The 13,631-nt window shown below is 40.7% G+C and overlaps 1 protein-coding gene across 4 annotated transcripts in view; it reads right to left on the minus strand.

The window, feature by feature from the left end:
- The window catches only part of TPK1 (thiamin pyrophosphokinase 1), a 344,701-nt gene that overhangs the window by 140,330 nt on the left and 190,740 nt on the right, over window positions 1–13,631 (minus strand). For all 4 annotated transcript variants that reach the window (XM_082846614.1, XM_082846615.1, XM_082846613.1 and 1 more), the window contains one exon: window positions 9,508–9,654. In XM_082846614.1, coding sequence (XP_082702740.1) covers window positions 9,508–9,654 — 147 coding nt within the window. The remainder of the gene's footprint in view (window positions 1–9,507; window positions 9,655–13,631) is intronic.

Consider the following 13,631-nt stretch of genomic DNA (forward strand, 5'->3'; position numbering starts at 1 on the left):
AACAGGAGATAGGTCAGCTTCCCTAGGTCATGTAACACTGAAAAGATGACAGACCAGAAAGAGGCAGATGAAAAGCTCTGACTCAAAGCTTCGTGCTGATGCCCAGACCCAGGGTGCCCACGGAAAGGAGAGAAGGGCCTGTCAGGATTGTAGAGCTGGGGGTGGTCCTTCTGCTTGTTTTCGGAGACAATATGGATTTAAAACACACTGCAACATATTTCACCAGTATTTAGTGATATAATTAGTGTCCATAAAGGTGTCATCCACCTTACAAAGGTGCAGCATGGCAGCTACACTTCTGGTCATCCTGGAAAAGAAATAAAGGCATAGTCCCAAACATTCCTCTTCTGGTTTCGTTTTTAACTTGGAAAACGGTCTCACCAAAATAATTTTGTAAGCCGTCATTAGTTCCCAGGTTAGTCCAAAAAAGAAAAAAAATTCAACTGCTTATGAGGGAACAATGAAAAAGGGCAAACAACAATAAAGAGAAATATATATCTACCTCCCTTCCCATTTAATACTCAACTCAGAATAATCTGGTTCCTACCTATATTTTACCATGAAAACTGTACCTTAGCAAGCCTTCCTAGCTTCCAAACTCATGATATCATTTTTTTAAAATTCTTGACACCCTTGTTGATCACTCCCTTGCCTCTTGAAACTCTAAACCACCTTCGTTTCAGCGTCACTCTCTTTTAGTTCTGTTTCTTCTCCGTTAAGGTATCCCCTCGAGTTCTACCATCTGCCGTGGCTCTTTACACTCTACACCGTCCTTCCAGGGCGATGAGTCCAGTCCCAAGTTTCTAATTACCATGTATATATTGATGAATCTCAAGGTACACCGCCAGGTTAGGCAGAATATTTAACCCTTTTGGGCAATTCTACTCAGTTCCCAAAACAGACCAATCTCTTTCTGTCCCAAATTCAGCTGATTATCTTCCCATTTTGTTCTGTTCTTCTCACATTCTTTATTTCAAAGAAAGACAACACCCAGTTGCCTAATGCCGAATCCTAGGCACTGCACTGATTCCTCCCTCTGTGTTCCTGCAAAGACTTTTGAACTCACATCCCAATGAACTGTATCATCTCTTCTTCATGCCCATCTTTACTTAAGTCTACTTACTCACCATTCCCTTCTTGGATTTCTGAAGTAGTTGAATGGCTTCCATCTCTTCCCTCACCCATTTATCCTTCACATTGCTACCAAACTATCTAAAATGTTAATCTAACGTCATTCCCTGATAAAAACACTTAATACCTGAACTTGGCCTTCAATATAAAGACCATCTTCCTGAGAATGCAAACAAGCCCCTCGTGATCTAGAACCTTCTTACTTCTAGCTGCATCTCCGAGGCTCCCCAGGATTCAGCAATTTGGAGATTCCCCCAAAGGTGGCAAGTTCTCTAAGGCCCCCTTGCCTTTTCATATTAAATGTCTTTATTCCTTTCTTTGCCTAAGTGCCCATCAGCTAGGATCTCCCTCAGAGACTGTCCCCATTCTCACCACCAACCCTGTGCCCAATCTGGGTTAAATGTTTTTTTTCCACGCCATCCTTATAGCGTCCAGTGTTCCCTTATAAGGAGTGTAAATTTTGCTATTTATTCTTCCATCTTTTCCACTAAACTCTGAGTAGTAGAACAGAAGCAGTGCCTTTTACTTCTTCACATGCACTGCCCACCACTGTGTCTATCACATAATTGGTGCGTAAAGAATGCTTTTTGCTGAAGTATTCTACGCTATACAACAACAAAAACGGAATCAGCAGAATAGAAAACAAACCTACAAAATAAACCCTTCATGAATGTGTGATTTCACTTCTTAGTTAAAGAAAGTTAGTTTCATTAAACATGGATAAAGCCACAGAGGGAAAGTTCCTATAGAGATCTAAAGGGGACACTGGGGTGCTTACAAAATGAGAGCTGTAGAGCTCTGGAGTTTTGTGGTAGTACTGCACATTAAAATTTAACGTCTGACTACTAAGAAAGGCAAATACACTGTTCTACAACAGGATAGGGTTTTGTTTTATATTTTTTAAATGCCATGTAGTGGAGGAGGAGGAAAAAGCACCCGGAAGGGGACAGAAGAGGAGAGAAGGGGCATAGAAACATTTTCCTAGAAAGCTGGGCAAGGTCTGGAGCAAGGGAAGGAAGAGGGTACTTAGGGCAGATGTGTGTCTGTGTGCAGTGCTCGTCGAGAAGAATCTGCTGCCCTGGCATACAGAGCAGACAAGCCGAAGAAAAAGAGTAAGCAAAGCAAGGAGCCACTTCGAAGAGTCTTTAGGTTAGACATTAGGTGGCAGGACTTTCCCAGAGAAGGAAGCTTCGGTGGGTGTACAACGGAGGAAGGAAGGAAGCGGGGATAGCAATTTGCCCTGTGGAAGAGGAAAGACAGACTGAGAAGGCTCTGAGTGGCAGGCCATTTACCGACATGAAATGCCTAGCGGTCCTCTTTTAGGCATCGCTGCATGAAATCTACTTCATTTTCAGCATAAGTTTTCTTTCAAGGAAATGCTGCGCATAACCTTGGGAAAATCACTTTACCCTTAAGTGTCTGCAATTGCTCCTCTATAAAATGATCTCTCAGACCTTATACTATTTACACCAATATTGAATGGTTGTATGCTACGTATAATTTATAAAAAAGATTCTAAGATGCCAAGCAACAACAAAAATTGAGAAGATACAGAGGGAGAATGAAATAATAATCCAAAGAAAGGAATTATATATTTGGATAATAAACAGTGAGAAGATTATCAGTGTTGCCTATAGAGTCCCCTCACTCTCACTCTGAGAATCACTTCTCCGGTGTTATCACTGATGAGATGGTGCTGCACGTGTGGACAGACAGATCCAAACCCCTGGTTCTCTGCAGAAACCATCATGCGCACCAAATTTACATCACGAATATTCAGCTTCTTTCTATCAGACTATTAACAGCTTTCTATCATATTCATTACCGGCATTTCAAATGTATAATGGAGAAAATGTCAGGACTTTATACAGCAAATGATTGATCTAGTGAGAGGAAAAAAACAAGCAGTAGGAAACATGGCTAAGATCATGAGGAAGAAATATTTACAATGTACGTAGAAGTTCGTTCAACTGAGATAAAAACCGACAGCGTCGCTCTGTAACAGCATTCTCTTATACATCAGACGCTATAATCCTGAACAGGAATCACTGAACGAGGTTTGGGATAACGCAAAAGACATGCCTTATTAACTCTCGGACAGCTCATTTTTTGGTCATAAATCCTATTAACTTGTATTACCAACTGCCATAAAACTTGGAGATAAAAGATAATTTATGCTCAGTGTACAGAAGCTAATGTTTCTGGACTCCTGAGAAGCACAGGACCAGAAAATGAGAAGGTATGTATGTGAAATCTGGAGCCATTCACACCCTGCATAGTAAATGCGGCACACACGCTCTGAGCACCTGGCTGTCTTCATGGGGAACACAGCCTAACCCGTCATTGACATCAGTGGGGTTTCATGGCTAAAATGTCTCTCACCATTTTCATAAGATCTCCTGCTCATAAAAGGGCATGATGTCTTATTAAGAACACATTTTTGTGGGGTAAAAGAGGGATGATGACTCTTTGGGGAGGGGCTATTAGGCATTCTTTTTTTTAATTTGCTATTTTAAAATGGCAGTTTGAACATCCCTTCAAAGTAAACGCTACCTACTGAGGTTTTCACTCATAATGACATCTGACCCGCAGCAAGTGAAATATGCCAAAATACAATCGGAAAGACATTATCTTCTAAAAAGTCAACCAGCTAAAAACTTCCAGTCTTCCAAATTTATATAGACCTGGAAGTACACTATTGCCTTTTTTTTTTTAACATCTTTATTGGAGTATAATTGCTTTACAGTGTCATGTTAGTTTCTGCTCTATAACAAACTGAATCAGCTATTTGTAATTAACAAAACTGAGTCATAGGAAGTGGACTGAAAAGAGAATTGGATGAAAGATTTTAGTCTGCAACAATCTACACAACTTTAACTGAATGGCTCTCGACACACAGGCCGGTCCCAAATGACTGACGTGCCCTTAATGAATGAAGGATGAGGGTTTATTTACACAACACGCTCTCACAAGAGTCTCGTATGTAGAGAAAGAAACACAGAACATTACAGAAACATTAAGAGGAGTTGAGGGTTGGGAGGCTTTTTGTAGAAAAATCAAGAGAAGCACATTTTAGTTCCATGGTCCAGTGCTATCCCAGCCACTTCACCGTCATAGAGCAAATACAAGCACTAAAACATGTATCAGCCAAACACACAGGTCCCATAAGACATCTCACACCTCCTGCTATTATCTTCAACTTCACACAACCTGGAATTATAGAACCAATTCTAGAAGACGCTGTCCTCAAAAGTAATACTCATAATAATTAACATTTATATTGAATTCTACCACTTTTGATATATTTTAGCAAAGTTTGATGGCAATCTCATCTAATCTGTTTAAATAACGAAGATTCTTATTGTAGGTAGATTATTTATAGTTGAGGAAAATGCAGAGTGTTATTTTTGTTTAATTTCAGGGTAAAGCCACAAGGTAGGATATACCCTTAAGGGGCATCCAAGATCAAGCTTATTTGAAAAGAATATTGTAGAGAATTTATGTGCGTGCGTGCGTGTGTGTGCGTGCGTGTGTGTGTGTGTACACATATGCATACCCTATGGATAATGACCAGCCTGCAGACTGTGACTTGTTTTAAGAGTTTGTCATTTCCACCTCAGCCCATTAATCCCATGAAGAAGGAAAGGTAGTGCAGTGGAAAAACTGCTGAGTCAAAATACTGCCGTGTGATTCTTATGATCTGTCCTGCTTGCCTCCCAGGACTGTTATGAAGCTCAAATGATATGCTTCTTGTACAAGTCCCCCAATTACCTCCTTTCTCAAGAATAGCTATTTGATGACTTTCAATTAAGAAGTACATTTAAAACATTTTGAAAGTATTCTTTATCTGTCACTGAAGCAAACCAGATTGATTTCCTTAGTCCAGCACCAAAATATTTGCAAATGGTTTCAATTTACGTTTATGGTACGTCCATCCTGATTGTGACTACGATAAGTCCTATTAACAAGGAACAGTATCCTGTAGACATCGTCCTGAGTATGCACACTACCTACTACAGATGCGTACTTTACTACATATGCCACATATAACACAGAGATAAATGAAAATTCATCTTACAGAGTCATTTCAGCTCCAACGTTGCGTGTTCCATTTCTAGGATATAGGCTGCTTCTGTGCAATAATCAGCTTTTAATTGATCACATTTCGTAAGTGTACAATTAGAACTGCTTAAAAATATGGTAGAGAGTGTAAGACTGGTTCGTATCTTAAGCCCTCAAACATACTCCTTTTGGCTTTTGCAGTTGCTCTGGGTGCTGTCTAACTACTCTCTCACTAAAAGTGACTGAGAAGCAGAGACCTGGGATGTGACCCCAGGGAAAGACGAGCAGAGCCAACCCTACTGAGCCCCCAGAGGAAAGTCTGTGCTAAACATTCTTACTCCTCTCATGCAATGGAGAGGGTATGGTCTTGTGTGAACTTTCTGCCTCACACTATGTAATACTTACTTGATAGGGTAAGGTAATTTTCTAGTTGTTTCAATAAGACAAAATCAAAATGACCAGAGAGAGATTCTAGAGGACATGGTGTATGCAGGCACACTTACCATGATTACTATGTTTGGGGAACTGGGGATTCTCCTTCAATGATTAAAGTCTGACATATCATAAATGAAAAAAAAAAAAGATGATTATGTTACAGAACATAATCTCTGTCTTTGACAGAGACAATGGTCTGTGCTCAGTCATCTTTCCGGCCCACAGCCTTCCTCTCTTCGACCACCGCATACTGAGCTGGGGCAGTGTAACGGTGTTCACCAAAGGTGACACGAGCCACAGCCAGGCCTGGCCTTTAAAAGCATGCAGTGCCACTTTTTACAGTAACCTTTTTTCCGCTGCTGACTCAACATGTTCCCAATTGGCTTGGATATAAAATGGAGGATACTGCCCAAACCACACCAGATTTTCCATGAATGAGAAAAAAAAATGAAGCTTAATCTCAGTTAAGCCTCTGAGATTTGGGGGTTAACTATCACTGCAACATACACAGGGTAGATTAGTACCCTGGCCAACCGACAACAATAAAAAAAAAGATAGAAAAAAATTAAAGGGAATCTTTCAAAATGCATCAAACATCTTTTTCTTTTTTTCAAAGAATATTCAAAAGCCAAAAACTAAGTTTTGATTGAAAAAGAACACCAATCTACCTTTCACCTTACAGGCATTTGATTTTTACCAAATCAGATGAACTTGAGTTTCAGTCGCTTAGGCCTCCAAGTATGGAAGGTCATTAGGAGAGCAAGCCTGAGCAACGTAGGAGCGTAAAAGGAGACTGCACCACTTCAGCGGAGATTCTCAGAGAAAAGACGAATACAAAGGATACCCCCACGTGAACGCTAGGAAAACTGTCCAGCCAAACCTTGGTTAAGAAGAGGAACAAGTCTTCCTTGGGCATCTGTAATTGGAAGTCAAACTCCCAGCAGAATTAGCTTCAAAATACATACCACCGAGATGGTCCAAAAAAGTCTCAAACGAAAGGTCCTAAGTTATTAGTGCCTATAAATAACTGGGTTGGAAGTCCACTCTAAATTCTCCTTGGACTCACTTTAACTCCTTCTATAAGTAATTCCCACAGGTAAAGTTCCCAGAAATATGAGGTCATAGCTAAAAATCACAAAATACGGAATGAATCAAGGTTACAAAATAGAAAAGCAAAAGAGAACATAAAAGATAGATGACCTATAAAGATGGCAGATATCAGAATTTTTCTAGACTATAAAGGAAGTAGGACGATTATGTTTTAAGAGTTTTTAAAATGTGAGTAAAGGGAAAGCTTGTAAGAGAGATGAATCATGGCAGGAATAGCCTTTGCTACTGAAAGGATGAGTTTAGTAGCAAAATAGAACAGCTAAAGCAGAAGAGTGAAGTGGATTGCAGAGGCAATGAGGAACTTCAGAATGCAGCCCAGAGAGATTAAGACAGAAAATACAAGAGACAAGTTCTGAGATATATATGATACAATTAGAGGATCACATATATGCTTAATTGGAGTTGCAGAAGAAGGGAGAAAGAAAATGGGGGATGAGACAATATTTGAAAACATAATGGTTGAGAGTTTTCCAAACTGAGGACAGACAGCAATCTATAGATGGAGGAATTCCAAGAAATCCCAAGCTGAATACATTTTAGGAAGTCTACAATTATTCAAAGAAGATACAGAATACCACAGATAATGAAAAGATCTTAAGAGCAGAAGTCATTTTTAGATGTGGTTTTTGCTATCAGTTAATCTTCCAATTTTACTTTGCAAAAACCATTGTACCCCGTCTAGTTATCTCTTAGCCAGAGTATTTACATAGAGACAAGTTGCAGTTGACTATTTTAGCATTCGCAGCATCATAAAATCATTATAAAACAATGAAGTTCAACGCTTCACAACGGTAGAGAGTTTCACGCTTCAGAACCTATTGGGAAAGTACAGGTATTTAATAAACATCTAATTAGAAATCTAAGAAGCATATCTGTGCATGTCAGACTGCTAACTGAAATCTTCTAATGACTTCCCATAGCTTATGGCAAACAAGTTCACACTGTAGTATGTAGAGTTCAAGGTTCTTCAGAGGTAGGATCCAAAGTAGTCTTCTGAGTCTGATCTTTCAATAGTTTCCATATGGCTGCTCAGAATTACCTGTAGATGCCATAACATGCCCTTCAGCTCTATCTTTCTTTAGTGGCTCCTTCTAACTGGAATGACTTTCCCATCATCTTCAATAGCAGACATCCACTCATCCTTCGAGATTCTGCTGAAATGTAAGCTCAACACAATCTATGTTCCATGAAAGGAAGGGGTTTTTTTGTTGTTGTCATTGTTGCTTGCTGCTGTATCCCTAGAAAAGTACCTGACATATAGCAGGTACTCAAGAAATATTTGTTGGGAATTCCCTGGTGGTCCAGTAGTTAGGACTCCAGGCTTTCACTGCCGAGGGCCGGGGTTCAATCCCTGCTCAGGGAACTAGGATCCCACAAGCCGTACAGCAGCCAAAAAAAAAAAAAAAAAAATTTGTTGAATTAATTAAGTAAATAAAATGTGAGCGCCTCTGTGAAGCATTTCCTTACACACCCATGACCAGATTATATAAACTTTCATCATCTTTATGTACTAACCTTTTGACCTTGCTTTATGTCTGTGTTTTATAAATGTCTTCTTCACTAGACATATACTAGAGAGTAAAGAACACGTGTTACTATTTCTGTTTAATCTTCAATTACCCAGCAGTGCAACAGGTAGGTAGCAGGCACTCCGTAACTCTTTGTTGACCAAATAAATGGACACTATGGAGTCTGAAAACCGAATTCTTCAGCTTCGTTTTCGCACCTCACAGGAAGTATTCCAGAAAGCAACAAAGCCACGCAATGCAAAGAGCCAGAAGAAAACGCACAACTGGCGGAACGACGGTAAGCATGCATGCCATGTTAACCAAGCAACAGTCCTCAGGTAATGACAAGCTACAGATGATGGACAGCAGAGGGACTGAGAGCAAAGCTGTAAGTAGCACATTGCAGTGACAGGCAAAAAAGAAAAAAACCAAAAAACTGTCCACTGTCTTTAAAAAATGTTGCCAAACATGGGCTTCCCTGGTGGCACAGTGGTTGAGAGTCCGCCTGCCGATGCAGGGGACACGGGTTCGTGCCCCGGTCCGGGAGGATCCCACGTGCCGCGGAGCGGCTGGGCCCGTGAGCCATGGCCGCTGAGCCTGCGCGTCCAGAGCCTGTGCTCCGCAACGGGAGAGGCCACAACGGTGAGAGGCCCGCGTACCGCAAAAAAAAAAAAAAAATGTTGCCAAACAATCATTTTTCAAACTGAAATACACTCATCAACCTCATAAAACATGTTTATATAATAAGAATTCTGTTCTAAGCACTACACTGATAGAAAATTTCCTTGATGTTTATCATTGGAAATGAATGACATCATCATGAGAGTGAAATTAACAACCAAGCAACTTATGAACAGTAAAAGCTCAAGACTAAGTGCTTAACAAATTCAAATACAGTTTCCAATTATAACGACAACACTGAAAATATACCAGAATTCCATTTGTAATGTTTGCCAAGCTTTGTGCTTTCTCTGCTGAGATTTATCTCAAGTGGCACTCACATTCAGCTGCTCAAAATGCAAAAATGCTAAATTTAATTCTTAGTGTCAATTTAATTTAAAAACTTTTGTTTTGTTTTGTTTTTCTGAGTACAATGAGGCTTCTCCTCCACCTGTTTCCCATTTAGCCACAAGTAATCAAACACCTCAACTTCACTCACAGTTCAAATACATAAATGGGGCACATGTTTTCTCCTTGTGTACGAAAATGTTACAGGTTTTGTGGAAGCAAAGCGCTGACACCGTATTTAATCCTCACTTACCGGTTGGAGCAGGTAGATGAGAGACTCCTCTTGGATTATTATAATTGGCAAAGGAGTGATTCGAGTTGCTTGAAACAAAGTGCTCACTGACGCCATAATCTGGTCAAAACGTCCAGCAAGTCCTCCCAGGGTCACAATCATATCTACCTAAGAAAGCAAAGGAAAACCAGCAGTCACATATTTAAGGACTTTTAAAAAATAAATAAATAAAATAATTAAATAACATCAAACACTTCCATAGAGCTTTCAGTACCCTATTTTATTAGATACGCCATGAAGAAATGGCAGACATCATTTGTGTTGTTCAGATGAAGGAATTAAGTCACAAGATTGGTGAGTGGCAGTCAGGTTTCAATAGGTTTTCCCATCTGCCTATTCACCTGGAAAACTAGCCAACTCGCCCTTTAAAACTCTGTTCCATGTCCCTTCCATGTGGAAGTCTTCCTGATTCCACAATTGGTGCCTCTGCCATCCACTCCTCACGGCATCCCTGTGGGCACTTTGATCACCCAACAGTGAGTGAGCCCCTACTAGAACCTAGGTACCTTAAGGACCTGTACTGGCTTTTCACCAAACCTAGTAAGTGGCCTAAACTCTCTGTACCTCATTTTTATGTTTACATGTAAAAACTGGATAATAATTACCAATTGAGAGGGTTGTTGGGGGGATTAAATGAGGTAACTAAATGGGTCAATAAGTGCAAAGCATTTAAAACATGTTCACAACACAGTGATTGCTTAAAAAGTGTTAGCTACTCATCCATTGTATTATTTTCAGTATATTACATTTATATTACTATTTTTATTATTGTTACATGTCGTTTGGTACGTTCTTTCTTTTCATTTAACATCTTAAGCAAAGCATTTCCTATGACTACAGTATAGTTTATTTAAATGTTCCCCTGTTGTTGAAAATACATTTCCATGCTATTTGTATATAAAATTACTGTGATGCTTTCCTAACATATGAGACAATGGTTAAAGAACGGCTGCAGGGCAGTGGAAGGGGGCAGAGTAACAGTCTCCTCCTGCATAAGGCAGGTGGCCGAAGGTCTTAAGGAGAATGAAAAAGAGGCACTGCCTGGTCTCTTTCCTTCTGCTGGTCAGCCTGATCTTGTGATGCACCAGCAGAGTCAAAGCTGGTATACTGATCATGAAAAAGGAAAGACAGAAGAGCTTAATTGAATTATTATAAGAAAACCTTACATACAATAAAAAGTGACAGTTATACTCACTCTACCTGGAATAAAATAGAAATTATTTACAGATAGGAAGCATTTGGCTTTTAGTTTTAGATTTTTTTTTTTTTTTTTGGTTTTTTTTTCTTTTTTTACGGTACGTGGGCCTCTCACTGTTGTGGCCTTCTCCCATTGAGGAGCACGGGCTCCGGACGCGCAGGCTCAGCGGCCATGGCTCACGGGCCCAGCCGCTCCGCGGCATGTGGGATCTTCCCGGACCGGGGCACGAACCCGTGTCCCCTGCATCGGCAGGCGGACTCTCAACCACTGCACCACTAGAGAAGCCCCTGGCTTTTAGTTTTAAAACAGTACATTTTAAAAGCTCAGATAACATTTAGTCTGAAGAAGGCATGATTTTAGAAGAGTAACATATCACCCAAGCACCGGTATAACCTGTTCAGTCTTTAGAGGAACAGTAAGTGGCTTAAGCTCCATAAAGCCAAAGGCTGTGCTTCTCTGGTCCACAGGCTGTGGCCCTGGTCCTCTGCATAGTGCCTAACACGTACAAGACCTCAAATGTTTGATGAATGAATAAGTGAAGACACTGCAAGAAAGAACTAGTCAGCCTAAGGAAGAAAGAGATTAATCGCCATACTACAGGAATATATAAATCAGAACGGGATTCCATAAAAACATAAAAAAGTAAACTACACAGAAAAATTAATAAATTTGGAATGAGTTTCCTATTTTTGACCTTTTCAGAGTATAGGAATTTTTATTTTGAATAAGATGCTTCAGGTCAAAGCTAGAATATTTTAAGACAAGTATACCACACATCTAGAGGATCTAAAATTTTCTTTGGCCATCTTTCTAGAACTCCAAGCATTAGATTTGAGGCAGAGAAAGGCCATGCACTCTAGGAAGCATGTATTACTCCTAATACACAGGTGAGGACTGGGACACCTTAGTCTGCAGAGGAAACTTACAAACCTTTGTTTGGGGTTATCAAGTCTGGTAATCGCTCCTGGTCGTGTTTAGGAAACCTTATTAGCAAAGCCACTCCAGACTGGAGGGGAAAAGGCCCAGACATTATATAGGACCTCAGAAGAACTAAAGAGAATTTGCTTTACACTGAAGAGAAAGACACTAAAAGAAGTTATATATGAAATATGAAGTAGAGAAAGTTCTAAGGCTCTGGTAAAAAGCACATGGCACGGTGCTATCTACATAATCCTAAATTCATATCAGAACCAAGGCCTGATGATAAAATAGTTGATTCACTATGCAGATTCTGGAATCCTTTTTGTAGGTTCTCAATTTTTCATTACTATACTCCAAGCCTTGGGGGATCCCATAACCTTTAAGGCTGAAACTTAATCCACATCTTCCACACCGGGATATCATGATGAATCAGCAATATCTGTAAACCAGTCATTGAATTTTTCAGAATAAAGAAGCAGCGAGATTATTTCTCATCACTACTCATTTTCCCTACAGGAAGTGTTTATATCCAGACTGATTAAAAACATTAGCGGATCAGTGCAAGCTGCAGCGGGCGCAGGAGCCAGCCCAGGCCTATTTCTGTAGTTCTTTAGTTCTGGTTAGAAGTAGGATATCTGGGGCTTCCCTGGTGGCGCAGTGGTAGGGAGTCCGCCTGCTGATGCAGGGGACACGGGTTCGTGCCCCGGTCCGGGAAGATCCCACATGCCGCGGAGCAGCTGGGCCCGTGAGCCATGGCCGCTGAGCCTGCGCTCCCCAACGGGAGAGGCCCGCGTACCGCAAAAAAAAAAAAAAAAAAAAAAAGAAGTAGGACATCTGATATTCACCAACCCTGTATATTTACATAGGCTTTGCAAGCCTAGATTTGTGCCTTTAGGACAGCAACGCCCCTGGGAAAGAGTGTTCAATCGAAAGCAGGCTATTTACAGACTGCCAGGATACCTTTTCTACCTGGATGCAAAGCCCTGTGCATTTACTTCTTACGTTACCCCGCGTATTGTACATTTTTAAAACATGGTATTTTCTGGTCGCCTCAGCATCCCCACGAACGGGCTGTAAGCGCCTGGCCAAGTTCCCCTTTGTGCCCTCCTCTGACTGACCTAGTGACATTCAAACACACCAGTGACAGCTTCTCAAGCTTTTGCTTGTGTCCACACCCAGACCCCCCAAAAGGCACTTGCTCATGGGTCCTCTTTCTCTCTGCTGGCTCCCCACCTGCCTGGTTAAGCTCACACCCTGTGCCCTCCCCCCACGAGGCCCCTGCATGGCCCACGGCATGCCTTCCTCTCTAGGATCTGTGAGCATTACAGCCCTTTAATTCCACACGCTTCTCCCTGGTGCCAACTCCGCATCTGCATGTGTCTGCACCAGGTTGATCAACAAAACCCACCAATTACTCCTTACAGCACACCCAGCTACACTTTGTTACGACTGCTGACGTACCTGTATATCTCTCCATCTAGAGGAGGCCTAGGAATCACAGATGCCAGCCGCAGCGTGTGCGACAAGGCAGACAGCAAGCATTTACTGAGCTTCCCCGAAGCATAGAAAATCAGGGAAAATTGAATAAATAACCAGAGAGGCAAGAAGCTGATTATTAGGCTGAGTTAATGTCATCTAAATCCTACAGAACAGTACTACCCTACTTGGCAAGGATTCTAACAGTTAGTAGCTTTTGAAAAGAATAACTTATTTCACATGTGTTACCCCGGGTAGTATTTATCGATCATTTACCATGTGTTAGCTACTATTCTGAACACTTAGGATAGATCAGTAAACAAGACAAAAACTCCTGCCTTCATGGAATTGATATTCAAATGGAGGACAATATATGTATAACCGAATCACTTTGCTATTCACCTGAAACTAACACAACATTGTTAATCAACTATACTCCAATATAAAATAAAAATTAAAAATAAATTAATTTAAAAAACAGACGGAGGAC

Source organism: Leucopleurus acutus (assembly GCF_964270905.1).
Source record: "Leucopleurus acutus genome assembly, chromosome: 9".
Taxonomy (NCBI): domain Eukaryota; kingdom Metazoa; phylum Chordata; class Mammalia; order Artiodactyla; family Delphinidae; genus Leucopleurus; species Leucopleurus acutus.